This window comes from Quercus suber, unplaced genomic scaffold (genome assembly GCF_002906115.3).
Source record: "Quercus suber isolate HL8 unplaced genomic scaffold, Cork oak 2.0 scaffold_135, whole genome shotgun sequence".
Taxonomy (NCBI): Eukaryota; Viridiplantae; Streptophyta; class Magnoliopsida; order Fagales; family Fagaceae; genus Quercus; species Quercus suber.
Window position 1 is genome coordinate 309,495 of NW_027069597.1, and position 17,127 is coordinate 326,621.

The window sequence follows — 17,127 nt, forward strand, 5'->3', positions numbered from 1 at the left end:
GGTAATTTGAAGCAACCCATTGCGAATGTAGGAACCGCTTGCACCACAGCTTTGAGTAAAACCTCTCTACCCGCTTGGGACAACAACTTTTTCTTCCACCTTTGAAGTTTGCTCCACACCCTTTCTTTGATGAAATTTAGACTTGCTTTCCTATTCCTTCCCACCACCGCCGGCAAGCCAAGGTACTTCTCATACTCTTTCACCTCCGGTACCTGTAAAAAATCCGAAAGTTGGGCCTTTGTGTCTTCATTCACTGCCTTGCTAAAAAAGATGGTTGTCTTCTCCCGGTTTAGCTTTTGACCCGAAGCTTGTTCGTACAGTGACAGAATGTCTTGGATTGCCTGTAAATCTGCCAAGGAAGCTCTACAAAATAATAAGCTGTCATCTGCAAAAAATAAGTGTGAGATTTTTGGTCCCCTTTTACATAAAGAGAATCCCCTTATTCTGTCATTAGAGGCTGCCTGCTGCAACATCCTATTCAAACCTTCTGAACACAACAAAAAAAGGTATGGAGACAAAGGATCTCCTTGCCTTAAACCCTTGAAGGCCTAATATCTCCCTTAGGCTCTCCATTCACCAGAATCGAATAGACACTGTGCTAATACACTCTAGAACAAGAGACACCCACCTTTCACAAAAACCCATTCTCTCCATAATCTTTCTTAAATAGCTCCACTCCACCCGGTCATACGCCTTACTCATATCTAATTTCATGGCCAAAAAACCCATTTTTTGGATTTTTGGTTTTTAATATGATGTAGGGTCTCAAAGGCAACCAAAATATTATCAGTGATTGCTTTACTAGACTGAAAGGCACTTTGAGATTCTGAAATAATGCTGGGTAAAAACTTCTTAAGTCTATTGGCTAGAACTTTAGAAATAAGCTTATACAGAATATTACAAAGTGCAATAGGGCGATATTCAGAAACTCTTACCGGACTTTTAACCTTTGGGATGAGAGTGATAAAAGTTTGGTTTATAGAAGGTGGGATTGAACCTGTATTGAGACAAGTGAGAACTGCTTCAGCTACTTCATTACCAATAACCGACCAAAATTGCTGGAAAAACAATGGAGGCATCCCATCAGGTCCTGGTGATTTTAGGGGGTCCATCTGATTTAAAGCAATGTCAACCTCAGCTCTCCCAAAAGGAGCAACAAGCTCATGATTCATCTCCTCCGTTACCACCCGTGGTGTTGCTTCTAAAGCTTCCTCAATCCGGTTTGGTGAGGATGAAGCGAATAAATTTTGGTAAAAATCCACCAAAATATTTGCTATGCCATTCTCATCCACACACCTCTCACCCAAATGGTTCTCCAACTCCTCAATTTTATTTCGGCGAAACCTGTGAGTAGCTCTACTATGAAAATATCGGGTATTTTTATCTCCTTCATGCAGCCACAATTCTCTAGATCTTTGTTTCCACATTTTCTCTTCTTTTGATAACAAATCATTTATCTCTCTTTTCAACCTTGTCACCCGGTTTATAGACCTCCCCCTTATCGCCTCTTCTTCTGCCTTTCTTAGCAACTTTTTTTTTCCATCAATAGTCTAGTAATATTCCCAATTACAACCCGACTCCACCACTTGAGTTGTGTTTGGAAATGACTTATCTTCCCCTCCACCCTAGTCATAGCTTGACCGGGTGCATTGAAAAGCCAAGCTGTTTCTACCGTATCTCTGCAACCCTCTTCCTCCAACCACATATGCTCAAAACGCCACGGCTTTTGTCGGATTTTTGGGATACCCTTGAGACAAATAAGAATAGGTTTATGATCAGATGAACCATACTCCAAATGAATTACCTTAGTTGCAGGAAATTTATCTAGCCATTCCATAGTAGCAACCGCTCTATCCAACCTCTCCCAAATTGTAAAGCCATCCGGATGTCCATTACACCAAGTAAATTTTCCTCCAGTAAAGCCAAGGTCCCGGAATCCACACTCATCCAAAACATCTCTAAACTCTTCCATTTGTCTAGCTGGTCTTTGTCTCCCTCCAAGTTTCTCATGACTCCGTGCGATCTCATTAAAATCGCCTGCACAAAGCCATGGGATTGAATTTCTTCCCCTTAGTCTCCTTAGACAAGCCCACGATAAATAGTGATTACTTGTCTCAGATTCTCCATAGAACCCCGTGAACCTCCATTCATCCTCCTTACCCTTATTCAAAACCCCATCAATGTGATTTGGAGAGAAGGTGCCTAAAGAAAAATCGACTTCCTTTCTCCAAAAAATTACTATCCCCCCTCCTCTCGTATCTCTACACACTTCAATCATGCCACCAAAGTTTAGTCTAATCCGAATATCTTCTAACCTAGCCTTATCCAGCCATGTTTCGGCTAAGAACACAACTGAGGGATCTTGTGCCTGAATAATATCTCCAAGCTCTTGTTCTGTCGATTGGTTCCCAAGCCCTCGACAGTTCCAACATAAGAGATTCATTGCTCCTAGCGGGGCTGCCCAGTAGCCTCCACCATTGAAAATTGTTTTTGACTGACATGATCAACCAATCTCCACTTGTTTGGTAATTCACAACCATCAATCTCCATGAAAGAGCGTTTAGAAGTACCAGTTGCTTCTGCCTTCGCTTGAGCATCACCTTTCTGAGCAAAACGAGCTACCCGAGTCCAAGTTTTAGTTTTTGATTGGCCTACCTCTCCCTCACGGCTAGAAACCCTTGCTTAAGTATCGGGTTTTTTTTTCCTTGGTTCATCAGTTAAGGGATTTAAAGCAGCCACGTGACCAACATCTGCCTCCAAACCCTTTTCTAAAATTTCTGGTATTTTAATTGTTGAATCAGTGTTAGGGCTATCCACGTGTTTCTCCTTATTTAAAGCTGCCTCCTCCCTTTCAATACTTTCAGTGATTTCAACGCTATTCAATTCTCTATCAATCTCTAGAATCTGACCTCCAACGGGTCCCCCTTATGTCCATAAATAACTCCATAATTCCCGCTATTATTCTCTCCATAAATGTCGCAATTATTCTGAGTTAACACCTCTTCCGTTTCAGGCCTGGAATTCTCCTGCACATTAATTTCTTCCGTGATTTCCTCTTCTGAATTTACTGCTACCCTCTCTGCCGCTGAGTTGGCATGTTTGGCCTGCCCCCTGCACTCTTTCCTCACCGATTTTTGCATCTCAGTCACCGGAGTGTTGGACTGAAGACCATCCTTCTTCCTAGCCTCATAGTAACCAGGAACCACCACCACAGATTTCCTCCTTGTTTGGGTTGGTGCTGCCCGAATCCAAGGACCATACTCCCTCTCTCTACTATCTAAAGTTCCATCGCTTTCAATCCATCTCGCACAATCCCTATCGGAGTGATCCAGACATCCACACCAATAGCAAATATTGGGAAGACGTTCATATTTGAATGACACCCAACACTCTTCGCCTTCCTCCATTGATAACACTTGACCCCGACACAAAGGTATCGAAATATCAACACGCACCCGAATTCGGAAGAAACTGCCTCGATCTACTTCAGTATCCTTTGCACTTCTATCCACCACGCCCATTGCTTCACACAAATCCTCAGCCACACCTCTGTTCAGATAGCTCACAGGAATATGGTGCACCTGGACCCATAACGATACTGAATCCAACTTCACTGCATTCACCGAGGTAGCACTCTCTAATCGTTGGAGGATCACTAGATGCCTATCAAAACTCCAGGGTTCACTCATCAAAATCTTGTTCACTTCTTCTGCATTATCAAACACAAATAACATCGTATGTTCGCCTGCATCGTGAACTTTAAAACCATTTCTGGCTCGCCACAAAGGGCTGAAAGTCCTCACAATCGCCTCAGTGTTCAACACACGTTTTGTTAGAAATTTAGCCACAATAGTAAACTCTTGGTTGGCTCTATCCTTCTTCACCGCCAGCTTTCCTCCCTCCCTTTCATTGAGAGACAAATTACGCCAATGCTTCGTCAAGTTCTCCATCCCTCCTCTTGTGTTTGCCTAACCCCAAAAGAAAAGATAACCCACTAGCCCTACCGGTAAACTAGTTACCCTAGGGAACCCAACAGCCTTCCAAGAAGGAACTCTCACTTCTACTGCCTAAGAGTCAAAGAGTCTAGGACCCCTCCCTTAGTGTCAGAGAAACTCTCTCAATAAGTATTGTTATTTGAGCGAACTATGTTTATTCTCTTGTGTTAATGGTTGATACTTAGGACACACCCAAAGTTGATCAAAATAGCATAAAAGAAAAAGTTAGTGAATATAATAAAGATATTGGTTAAATAAATATTCTTAGAAACTTGTTATGGAAAAATAAAAAAGTAGTTGATTTTTTAACAGTTTTTTTATATTTTTCCCAAAAACTGATATCGAATTTTTTTTTTTTATAAATAATTTAATAACAAATGCCATAAAAACACCCATTAGCTAGACCTAACATAAATAATAATTTACTTTTATTGTGTCTTTTGGGGTTATCAAAAACCCAAATCACCTATAACAAAGTTCCTGATCCTAATAAGGGCAAACTAGGTGATCAATAGATTATTCCTCAAAAAAAAAAAAAAAAAAAAGAAAAGAAAAAGGTGATTAATAGATGATGCTTGGAAGCCCAATAGGAAGCTATTGAGCTTGCTGATATGTCTAAACATGGGCTTGGGCCTAATTTACCCTTGTAATTTAGGAATTTGATTCTTTTAAAAATATTTTTTGAGAGTCAGAAATAGGGCTGTCCATAACCCGCCCGGCCCGACCAAACCACCTGAAACCCGATCATCTTGACTCGAAACCGTCGAATCAAAGCTTGTTCATGGTCGAACGCGGGTCGTCGACGCAAGCACCCGAGACCATCGGTTCAGGTTGCGAGTTGGCTTTTTGAGAAACCGACAAACTCGACCCGCCCGATGAGCTGTTCTTCCCTCGTCGGAAATCACAAGCTCGACCAAAAACGGGTAAGTCCAAACCTTTAAGACTTAAAGGTTCAGCCAGATCCGGCGAAATCACGTTTAAATCCGAGGAGATCTAGCGAGTTCTCAACCATATGTGGTGAGATTTAGCCAGATCCGGCCATTCCTAGCAGATTTCAGCAATTTTGGTGCAGATTTCGGCGATTTTGATGCAGATCTGCTGAGTTTTTACATTTTTCGGCGATGATTTGCAGATTCCGACGATATTTTCCAGATCCGGCAACAACCTGATCTCCTCCCGAACCCAAAACCAATTCGACCGATTGATGCTGGCGATCGGTCTCGGGTCAGTCTTCTGTCCACCTGAAGCCGGCGGGTCGGGTTCGGGCTGGGTTGAAAACCGACCCGGCCCAACCCGTGGACACCCCTAGTTAGAAAGTGGGTTGGATTGGTAAGTTTTTGTTTTTTAGGTTAAATTTTAGAATCGGATTGGTAAGTAATAAGCATGAAAATTTGGACGTGAAAAAGAAAATTGCATCAAGTCTAAGGCTTTGAACACGAAACAAATGTCCTTGAAAATGAGATGAAAAGTGATTGTAAAGTGCAAGCCCAGCATTTTTTTTTTTTTTTTCATTCAAGAAATAAATAAATAAAACATTAAACTGTTTTGATGTTGATGACCAATCCCTTATAAGTTCGAAACTCATTAACACGGTGTGGGAGTATGAAAACAAAAATTATAACATTGCATTTGGTTCAGGGAATCTATGATTACCTTCTCGTCCAAATTCTAAGAAATGTGGTACTTAGGAATGTAACCATGCTTATGCTTCAATTGATTAGAAATCTAGCAATATGAGATCCCCATATTTGGTTATTCTTATGACATGCTTATGCTTCAATTGATTAGAAATCTAGCAATATGAGATCCCCATATTTGGTTATTCTTATGAATCTTATAGCAATTATTCATTCTTCCCAATATATTCTTAAATTTATAATTGTAATGTGTGATAATGTTCAATGTATTATTCATTACTTCTGATGATGCCGAAAAAATCACCAGTGAGCCACACAATTCTTGCACACTCGAAACAGCACTTGCACAACACAAAAATTGAAGACCTTAAGAGGAGTACCGGTGTGGTACTGGCCAAATACCCTTCGAAAGTCAAGTTAGAACTTCTCACAACTCTAAAATGCTAAAGCGGGGTCAATTATGCATACCTTGGTTTGTGAGGGTATTAGGGCTTTTATAGTAATAGAGGGTTAACCTCTCCTCCTTGGGCTAGAAGTCTTTTCCTTATAGGAATCCTCATGAGCGTATATTGCGGAATCCTTTCCTTGTAGGAGACTAACACTAAGTGTGGGATACAAGACATTTCCTTATATACTCATGCGTAGTAATCAAGACAAACCACGTTAGGGTCGTCAGCTTCACCTATTCCCTTTAGCTTTATTAGCGTCGCCTACCCATCTTCATTGCCTAAGGTCAACTCGTCGGCTATGCGGTGAGCTTCGTGGACTCCCTAACATTGTCACTTACTAATGGATCTTGACAAAGGTTTGCTTACCCTCTTCAGCTTTGTTCTCATTAGCTTCCTCTTAATCTTACTGTCTTCAGCTTACTATCTTCAACTTATTCTTCAGCTTACTATCTTTAGCTTACTCTTTAGCTTACTGCTTTCAGCTTACTCTCTTTAGCTTTTCAGCTTACTGCCTTCAGCTTACTATCTTTAGCTTACTTCAGCTTACTATCTTCAGCTTAGTAGTGTCAGCTTTCCATTTATGACAAGTTAACCCTGTCTTCCTAAAGCTGTAGACGTCCTAAAGCTGTTTGACTGCCATTTATGACAAATGAGGCCGACGGGTCTATTTTGAACGTTGCTTCATGATATTATATTCATGAGTATTCACATCCACAATTTTACCCTTATCAGCTTCTATATACATTTCGAAAAAAAAAATATATGAACTATGAATTAAGTCAAACCTAATAAAATAATATAGGGCAACATTAATACACATACTTTTACCAAGAAAAAAAAACATTAGCACATACAAGACCAAAATATTAGGTCATTTTAGATATACACCACTGTCAATTTCTTTAAGACTTTCTTCTCTCTCCCTGTGTATGTGTGTGTGTTAAATACTTAGTATTCTAAAAAAATAAAAAATAAAAAATAAAACCAAAATATTTGTTTCAATTTTTTTAATGGTTTTTTAGAATAACATGACTTGTCAATCAAAATTATTTATTTTCTTAAAAGATTAAAATATATAATTTTAAAATAGAGGTTCAAGTGATATTTTAGTGGTAATGATATCATTTGTGAGGATTAAGATCCTCTATAGCAACTTTAAAGAATCTCGATCCTATTTGTGGTGCCTCATTTGTATGGTTCGAACCACACTTCCCCATAATCAACTATCTAAAACAAAATCCTATCAATAGTATAAAAAATTAAAGTAAAAACTAATCCCTAATGATGAATAGAACCACAATACATACATACATGCATACATACATACATATATATATATATATATATAGAGAGAGAGAGAGAGAGAGAGAGAGAGAGAGAGAGAGATTTAATACACATACTTTTACCCAAAAAAAAAAAAACATTAGCACATACAAGACCAAAATATTAGGTCATTTTAGATATACACCACTGTCAGTTTCTTTAGGACTTTCTTCTCTCTCCCCATGTGTGTGTGTGTGTGTTAAATACTTAGTATTCTAAAAAAAAATTAAAAAAATAAAACCAAAATATTTGTTTCAATTTTTTTAATGGTTTTTAGAATATCATGACTTGTCAATCAAATTATTTATTTTCTTAAAAGATTAAAATATATAATTTAAAATAGAGGTTCAAGTGATATTTTAGTGGTAATGATATCATTTGTGAGGATTAAGATCCTCTATAGCAACTTTAAAGAATCTTGATCCTATTTGTGGTGCCTCATTTGTATGATTCGAACCCCACTTCCCCATAATCAACTATCTAAAACAAATCCTATCAGTATAAAAAATTAAAGTAAAAACTAATCCCTAATGATGAATAGAACCACAATACATACATACATACATATATATATATATATAGAGAGAGAGAGAGAGAGAGAGAGAGAGAGAGAGAGAGAGAGAGAGAGAGAGATTTAATACACATACTTTTACAAAAAGAAAAAAACATTAGCACATACAAGACCAAAATATTGGGCCATTTTAGATATGCACCACTGCCAGTTTCTTTAAGACTTTCTTCTCTCTCTCCGTGTGTGTGTTAAATACTTAGTATTCTAAAAAAAAAATTAAAAAAATAAAACCAAAATATTTGTTTCAATTTTTTTAATTGTTTTTTAGAATATCATGACTTGTCAATCAAAATTATTTATTTTCTTAAAAGATTAAAATATATAATTTTGAAATAGAGGTTCAAGTGATATTTTAGTGGTAATGATATCATTTGTGAGGATTAAGATCCTCTATAGCAACTTTAAAGAATCTCGATCCTATTTGTGGTACCTCATTTGTATGATTCGAACCCCACTTCCCCATAATCGACTATCTAAAACAAAATCCTATCAATAGTATAAAAAATTAAAGTAAAAACTAATCCCTAATGATGAATAGAACCACAATACATACATACATACATATATATATATATATAGAGAGAGAGAGAGAGAGAGAGAGAGAGAGATTTCCTAAGTTATAAAAATTAGGATATTCACTATTTTTAAATGGAATCCTCAACCACCAAAATGGGAATACAAGCATCTAGCTAGATTCTTTTCTTTGTTTCCAACTAAGCATTTGAATGCTTGGGAATCTTATGAGATTACCGAGAACTAAATCACTAAATGTGTTAATAATATCTAAAACCACTTTTTGACGAAAAATATTTGATGAAATATTTTCACCAAAAAATGGTTTTAGTAATATTTTTAAAACATGATCGATAGATCTAATTTGAGATCCAATAAGATAATTTTAAGTAAGATCTTTTCTCATAATAATAATAATATTATTATTATGTGTTTTAAATTCTTTAATTTAAAATTATCTAATAACTTTTTGAGATGCAAAACTACTAATGAAGTTCTTGAATTCAACTTTTGTTAGAATCTCATTTTCAATTGATGATATGATTAATTTATATAATTCTTGTAAAATAGTTAATGTTAGATAAGATTTTTTTAATTTTAATTTTGAAAAACTTCTTTTTATATAATAAGCAATTATAATTGGTATTATTAATATATATTAGTAAGCAATATATACATTTTGGAAAGAATGAATATGATCTTTTTTATATAACCAAGTTCTTCAATTGGAATATTTTTTTTTTTTATGATTTAAAATATATATACATATATATCTTAAAGTTTTTTTTTTTTTTTTAAAAAAAACACTAAACCATTGAATTTTTCACAAAAATGTTTTGCTATATTTTTTTCAATTTTTTTTTTCTTTTTAAAATTTTTTCTTCCTATCTTCTTGACAACCACGACCTTTCTCTTACTCAATATGATTTAAGACTAAAATACCATTTTGGTCTCTAAATTTTGGATTCATAGTCAATTTGGTCCCTACATTTTTGTAATAGTCATATAGTCCATGGTATTTTGAAGTTGCAGTCAATTTGGTCTTTACCGTTAACTCACTAACGAAAAATACCTACATGGCTAATGGTATGTTATTGACATTTATTTGATACTTGTCACAAATGTTTAAATTTTGCATTAACTGAATTTGATTTTGGTAACAAAATCTTTTTAATAATTTTGATTTCAATTTAAGAATAAGAAAGAATATAATGAACCAGAGTGTTCCAATAATATTTTAACAAATTATACAAAACAAAAAGGAAAAGAAGGAAAATAAAAGGAAAAACTTTTAAATGTACCTCTAAGTCTCTAACCAATACGGAGAACCTTTGTGAAAGTTCAAAATGCGTGTAAAACACCTTTGAACGTTTAGACTCCAAATAACAAAAAATCAATTCAAGCTTATAATCAAACAATTAACATGTGGAACATAAACATAAGCCAAACACAGAATTGATAAACAATCTAAGCCAAATATAATCACATCCACAACAGAAAATAAAAGGCAAAGATAAAGGAAGAGATGTGCAAACATAAGGACAACATGCGATGTGTTACCGAAGAGGAAACCGAAGCCCTCGGCATAAAACCTCTCCGCCACCCTCTAAGTGGTAAATAATCCACTAAAAAATGTAGTTGGGATACATGAACAGCAGAAGACCTTCCAAACCTAATCTACCCAGTGTACCTAAGCCCTCCAAGCTTTTGCTCCAACGAGGTTGCGCCGAACCTATTTCTTCTTTAGCTTACCAAATTCCGCTATACACCATAGCATCAACCATTAGTCATTGGTCCCTTCCAAACTGCTTCCCTTAGCACTAAATGTACCTTCTCACAACGTGGGTGTGATGAGAAAAGGATTTGGTCAATGACCTCTCAAGGATGTATCAACGAAGAGGAAGATAGTAGAGGAGTTTGTAGAGTCTCTTAGTGAAGATTGGGGATGAGGCAATCTTGTTTTTCTCTAGGGTTTCTCTCACAAAATTCTCTCTGGAAGCTCACTTGATTTCGTGGGTATAAGGGTCTATATATAGTGGTGTGTGTTTGGAATATGAAGAGTCAGTTTTTTCTAAACAGGGTAAGTTGGCGGCTTGACCTCGTGGATTGTCCAAATCGTGAGTTCAAGTCACAAGGTAACAGCCTAGCCAGCATGGGACTTTTGTCCTATAGTATGACAGCTGGCATGACCCTTCACCTTCCCTCATGCACAGCATTTGGCGGCTTGCAAGCTGCGAGTCAATCATGAGTCCTAGCCGTGAGTCTCTGCTTTTTTGCACAAGGATGAGCAATTCTTCACACTCTCTTAACACACTACCCTTACATGAATCCCACCTATATATAGGGTTACTAAGTGCTAAATTACAAGCAAATTGACACGGAATAAAGCCAACAAGATGGTTGATAAATTTCAACCTTATACTTTGACAATAATAATTCCATATAGAAAGCAAAAAGTGAAACATAGTTAACAATATGATTTATTCATACCCCCTACATTTCTATATAATATGTCTCTAATAAGAAAAAGTGAAACAAAAATCATATCGTTTTATTGATTTCTATATACACGTAAAACCATTTCCATAATACTATACTTTCTCAAAAAATAAATCATAATAATTTTTATTTAAAATAAAATTAATTAAAAAAAAGTTGTAGTCACTTATGCCATGTAGTAAATAAATTGGCAAAAATATGACACTTGTAAGTGATAGTTATTTCCTACCACTACAAAAAAAAAGGTCCTGTGGCCACGTTTTTAAAACGCGGCTATAGGACAGAAAAACATGGCTATAGGACGTTTTGGCCTATAGCCGCATTTTTTTAGGCCGCGCTTTCAAATGTGGCCTAAACCCCGTGACTATAGGCCTGAGGAGGTCTATGGCCACAATTTTCAAACGCAGCCTAAAACCAGGACCTATGGCCGCGTTTAAAACGTGGCCTAAGACCAAGACCTATAGTCGCGTTTAAAACGTGGCTATAGGATCGGACCAATGACCGCGTTTTAAACATGGCTATAGGTGAAAGCTATAGCCGCATTTTAAACATGTCTATAGGTGAAAGCTATAGCCATGTTTAAAACGTGGCTATAGGGTTGGACTAATGGCCACGTTTTAAACACGGCTATAGTTATGGCCTATAGCCACGTTTTAAACATGGCTAAAACATGTCTTCGAAGCTGTCAACAGGGGTCCTATAGCCACGTTTAAAATGCGGCTATAGGTCCGGTCTTACACCACGTTTTAAACGCGGCCTAAAACGAGGACCTATGGCCGCGTTTAAAACGTGGCTATGGGTCCCTTGTTGACAGCTTCGAAGACATGTTTTAGTTGTGTTTAAAATGCGGCTATAGGCCATAACTATAGCCATGTTTTCTAAATGTGAATATATTTGTCACCTATAGCCGCATTTAAAACACAGCTATAACCCCTGGATTTTTTGTTAATATGTCTATAGCCATGTTTGAAAAACGCGGCTATAGTTTTTTTTTCTTTTCTTCTAGGCCAGATGGCAAATGCATTTACAAACGCTGTTATAAGTTTTACAAACGCTACTATAAAATACTTGTCACACATACAATTCCAGCTTGTTATTCCTTTGAAATTTCGGCTCATTGCATGCAACAAAATAAGAAGCCGGAATTTCAAAGGAATATCAAGCTGGAATTTTCTCAAACCTGTCACAATTTCAATCAATCTTTAAGGAATATGGGAAAATTATCAATCTTTAAGGAATATGTAGTCCAATACAGCAACAAAATGGAATAAAGTTTAGGGTCCATTTGACACAAAAAAGATGCAACAGGCATCACACTTTTGAAGGTACCCTTGATTTACATGTGGGGCATCAGTTTTGTACCCTTGATTTACAGGTAGAACACAGTTTATGTCCATAATGGCACTGCAAAAATATAAAGACAGTAGTCAGCTATTTCGAACAAAGCAGAGAACTAAGAAGAAAATAAGTTAACTCTTACCCAACATCAATTTGCAACAAAATCATTTTTACTCACGTGCATCCCTCGTGTTTTTTAAAGCATGCTAAAATACTTTTTTTTTTTTGGTCTTTAAAGCATTTATATCAGCTCAAGTATATGACATCACTGTAAAAGATTCTAGCCTAGCCCCCATATAGTTCCAACCCCCCAAATTCACACAATAATAGAAATGACACATAAGCCTATGTTTAGTAACAACATAACCAAAAACACAAATTTGCCATCAGAATTCAATACCCCACTGCCTAAAAAACCAATTAAGCTTTATAAATCAATAAATAAATGGAATATAACAAATTCTCAATATTGAAGCTTACCNTAATAGTCATATAGTCCATGGTATTTTGAAGTTGCAGTCAATTTGGTCTTTACCGTTAACTCACTAACGAAAAATACCTACATGGCTAATGGTATGTTATTGACATTTATTTGATACTTGTCACAAATGTTTAAATTTTGCATTAACTGAATTTGATTTTGGTAACAAAATCTTTTTAATAATTTTGATTTCAATTTAAGAATAAGAAAGAATATAATGAACCAGAGTGTTCCAATAATATTTTAACAAATTATACAAAACAAAAAGGAAAAGAAGGAAAATAAAAGGAAAAACTTTTAAATGTACCTCTAAGTCTCTAACCAATACGGAGAACCTTTGTGAAAGTTCAAAATGCGTGTAAAACACCTTTGAACGTTTAGACTCCAAATAACAAAAAATCAATTCAAGCTTATAATCAAACAATTAACATGTGGAACATAAACATAAGCCAAACACAGAATTGATAAACAATCTAAGCCAAATATAATCACATCCACAACAGAAAATAAAAGGCAAAGATAAAGGAAGAGATGTGCAAACATAAGGACAACATGCGATGTGTTACCGAAGAGGAAACCGAAGCCCTCGGCATAAAACCTCTCCGCCACCCTCTAAGTGGTAAATAATCCACTAAAAAATGTAGTTGGGATACATGAACAGCAGAAGACCTTCCAAACCTAATCTACCCAGTGTACCTAAGCCCTCCAAGCTTTTGCTCCAACGAGGTTGCGCCGAACCTATTTCTTCTTTAGCTTACCAAATTCCGCTATACACCATAGCATCAACCATTAGTCATTGGTCCCTTCCAAACTGCTTCCCTTAGCACTAAATGTACCTTCTCACAACGTGGGTGTGATGAGAAAAGGATTTGGTCAATGACCTCTCAAGGATGTATCAACGAAGAGGAAGATAGTAGAGGAGTTTGTAGAGTCTCTTAGTGAAGATTGGGGATGAGGCAATCTTGTTTTTCTCTAGGGTTTCTCTCACAAAATTCTCTCTGGAAGCTCACTTGATTTCGTGGGTAAGGGTCTATATATAGTGGTGTGTGTTTGGAATATGAAGAGTCAGTTTTTTCTAAACAGGGTAAGTTGGCGGCTTGACCTCGTGGATTGTCCAAATCGTGAGTTCAAGTCACAAGGTAACAGCCTAGCCAGCATGGGACTTTTGTCCTATAGTATGACAGCTGGCATGACCCTTCACCTTCCCTCATGCACAGCATTTGGCGGCTTGCAAGCTGCGAGTCAATCATGAGTCCTAGCCGTGAGTCTCTGCTTTTTTGCACAAGGATGAGCAATTCTTCACACTCTCTTAACACACTACCCTTACATGAATCCCACCTATATATAGGGTTACTAAGTGCTAAATTACAAGCAAATTGACACGGAATAAAGCCAACAAGATGGTTGATAAATTTCAACCTTATACTTTGACAATAATAATTCCATATAGAAAGCAAAAAGTGAAACATAGTTAACAATATGATTTATTCATACCCCCTACATTTCTATATAATATGTCTCTAATAAGAAAAAGTGAAACAAAAATCATATCGTTTTATTGATTTCTATATACACGTAAAACCATTTCCATAATACTATACTTTCTCAAAAAATAAATCATAATAATTTTTATTTAAAATAAAATTAATTAAAAAAAAGTTGTAGTCACTTATGCCATGTAGTAAATAAATTGGCAAAAATATGACACTTGTAAGTGATAGTTATTTCCTACCACTACAAAAAAAAAGGTCCTGTGGCCACGTTTTTAAAACGCGGCTATAGGACAGAAAAACATGGCTATAGGACGTTTTGGCCTATAGCCGCATTTTTTTAGGCCGCGCTTTCAAATGTGGCCTAAACCCCGTGACTATAGGCCTGAGGAGGTCTATGGCCACAATTTTCAAACGCAGCCTAAAACCAGGACCTATGGCCGCGTTTAAAACGTGGCCTAAGACCAAGACCTATAGTCGCGTTTAAAACGTGGCTATAGGATCGGACCAATGACCGCGTTTTAAACATGGCTATAGGTGAAAGCTATAGCCGCATTTTAAACATGTCTATAGGTGAAAGCTATAGCCATGTTTAAAACGTGGCTATAGGGTTGGACTAATGGCCACGTTTTAAACACGGCTATAGTTATGGCCTATAGCCACGTTTTAAACATGGCTAAAACATGTCTTCGAAGCTGTCAACAGGGGTCCTATAGCCACGTTTAAAATGCGGCTATAGGTCCGGTCTTACACCACGTTTTAAACGCGGCCTAAAACGAGGACCTATGGCCGCGTTTAAAACGTGGCTATGGGTCCCTTGTTGACAGCTTCGAAGACATGTTTTAGTTGTGTTTAAAATGCGGCTATAGGCCATAACTATAGCCATGTTTTCTAAATGTGAATATATTTGTCACCTATAGCCGCATTTAAAACACAGCTATAACCCCTGGATTTTTTGTTAATATGTCTATAGCCATGTTTGAAAAACGCGGCTATAGTTTTTTTTTCTTTTCTTCTAGGCCAGATGGCAAATGCATTTACAAACGCTGTTATAAGTTTTACAAACGCTACTATAAAATACTTGTCACACATACAATTCCAGCTTGTTATTCCTTTGAAATTTCGGCTCATTGCATGCAACAAAATAAGAAGCCGGAATTTCAAAGGAATATCAAGCTGGAATTTTCTCAAACCTGTCACAATTTCAATCAATCTTTAAGGAATATGGGAAAATTATCAATCTTTAAGGAATATGTAGTCCAATACAGCAACAAAATGGAATAAAGTTTAGGGTCCATTTGACACAAAAAAGATGCAACAGGCATCACACTTTTGAAGGTACCCTTGATTTACATGTGGGGCATCAGTTTTGTACCCTTGATTTACAGGTAGAACACAGTTTATGTCCATAATGGCACTGCAAAAATATAAAGACAGTAGTCAGCTATTTCGAACAAAGCAGAGAACTAAGAAGAAAATAAGTTAACTCTTACCCAACATCAATTTGCAACAAAATCATTTTTACTCACGTGCATCCCTCGTGTTTTTTAAAGCATGCTAAAATACTTTTTTTTTTTGGTCTTTAAAGCATTTATATCAGCTCAAGTATATGACATCACTGTAAAAGATTCTAGCCTAGCCCCCATATAGTTCCAACCCCCCAAATTCACACAATAATAGAAATGACACATAAGCCTATGTTTAGTAACAACATAACCAAAAACACAAATTTGCCATCAGAATTCAATACCCCACTGCCTAAAAAACCAATTAAGCTTTATAAATCAATAAATAAATGGAATATAACAAATTCTCAATATTGAAGCTTACCAAAAGATAGTAATGCCATTTCATGAACTGATAGTATATCCACTGAAGAGGAACAAAAATTACTAGAATAAGCAATACACATAAGGAATATCTTGGGATCTTGACATAGAATCACTCATAAAAAAGAGAATATCAACAAAAGGAGAATCACTCATATAAAAATTAAAAAAAAAAAAAAAAAAAAAAAAAAACAAAAAGAGAATCACATAAGCAATTGGTCTATTTAAAGCTTTCTATGAATCAAAACTATTCTACTCACTCGCTCCTAATAGATAGCAAAACGCGCCAAAAGCAAGCACCCCAAAAGATTTGTCACCTACATATCAAAACACAAATCACAGTAATATACTAAGATCCGATCCATATATTAATACATCCAATTAATTATTTAAAAACAACTTTATTCAATAATAATAATAATAATAATAATAATAATAATAATAATAATAATAAAAAGCTTGAAAAACAAAAAGACCACCTTGTTTGGACCACATCTAGTTTGCCAAAGAAAGTTTGAACCACTTCTAATGAGAAATTTGGCTTTAAAACGGGACTGAAGCTACTCACCTAAGAACACCTTGAACTTCACAAGGAAACGAACTCGTCAAAAGCACCACAAACTCAATAGCAATGCAAATTCCATAGAAACTCAAAAGCACCATAAACTCGTCTTTTACTTTTGTTATAATTCTAACTAAGTAGGAAGAGTCTATAAAAACTTCACTCGGAAACTTACTCATCAAATGCAATACAAATTCCATAGAATATCCAACTCATGTATCTCCCTAAACAATTTAGCAAGCATATACTTCACTCTTCACTCAGAAACAAACCCATGAAAAACATCATGCACTCAAAAGCAATATAAATTTCATATCATTCCCAATGCGTCTCTTCCTAAACAACTCAACAACTATAAACAAGCCCACTCAAAAACAATACAAATTCCATTGAATAACCAATTTATGTTTTTCCTAAACAACAACAAAAACAAATCTTTT

At 36.0% G+C, this 17,127-nt stretch overlaps 2 protein-coding genes across 2 annotated transcripts; both read right to left on the reverse strand.

Moving 5' to 3' along the window:
• Window positions 1–1,522: 1,522 nt before the first annotated feature.
• LOC136068807 (uncharacterized) lies at window positions 1,523–2,443 on the reverse strand. Its single transcript, XM_065776518.1, has one exon. The coding sequence runs from the start codon at window positions 2,441–2,443 to the stop codon at window positions 1,523–1,525; it is 921 nt and encodes a 306-aa protein (XP_065632590.1).
• A 454-nt stretch (window positions 2,444–2,897) lies between these two features.
• On the reverse strand, window positions 2,898–3,950 carry LOC112020137 (uncharacterized). Its single transcript, XM_024052699.2, has one exon. It carries the CDS (start codon window positions 3,948–3,950, stop codon window positions 2,898–2,900), a length of 1,053 nt encoding a protein of 350 aa, XP_023908467.2.
• Between the last annotated feature and the right edge of the window lie 13,177 nt (window positions 3,951–17,127).

Excerpts from the sequence above, each read along its gene's own strand:
- LOC136068807 (XM_065776518.1), bottom strand. The coding sequence starts at position 2,443 with ATGAATCTCTTATGTTGGAACTGTCGAGGGCTTGGGAACCAATCGACA.
- LOC112020137 (XM_024052699.2), bottom strand. The coding sequence starts at position 3,950 with ATGGAGAACTTGACGAAGCATTGGCGTAATTTGTCTCTCAATGAAAGG.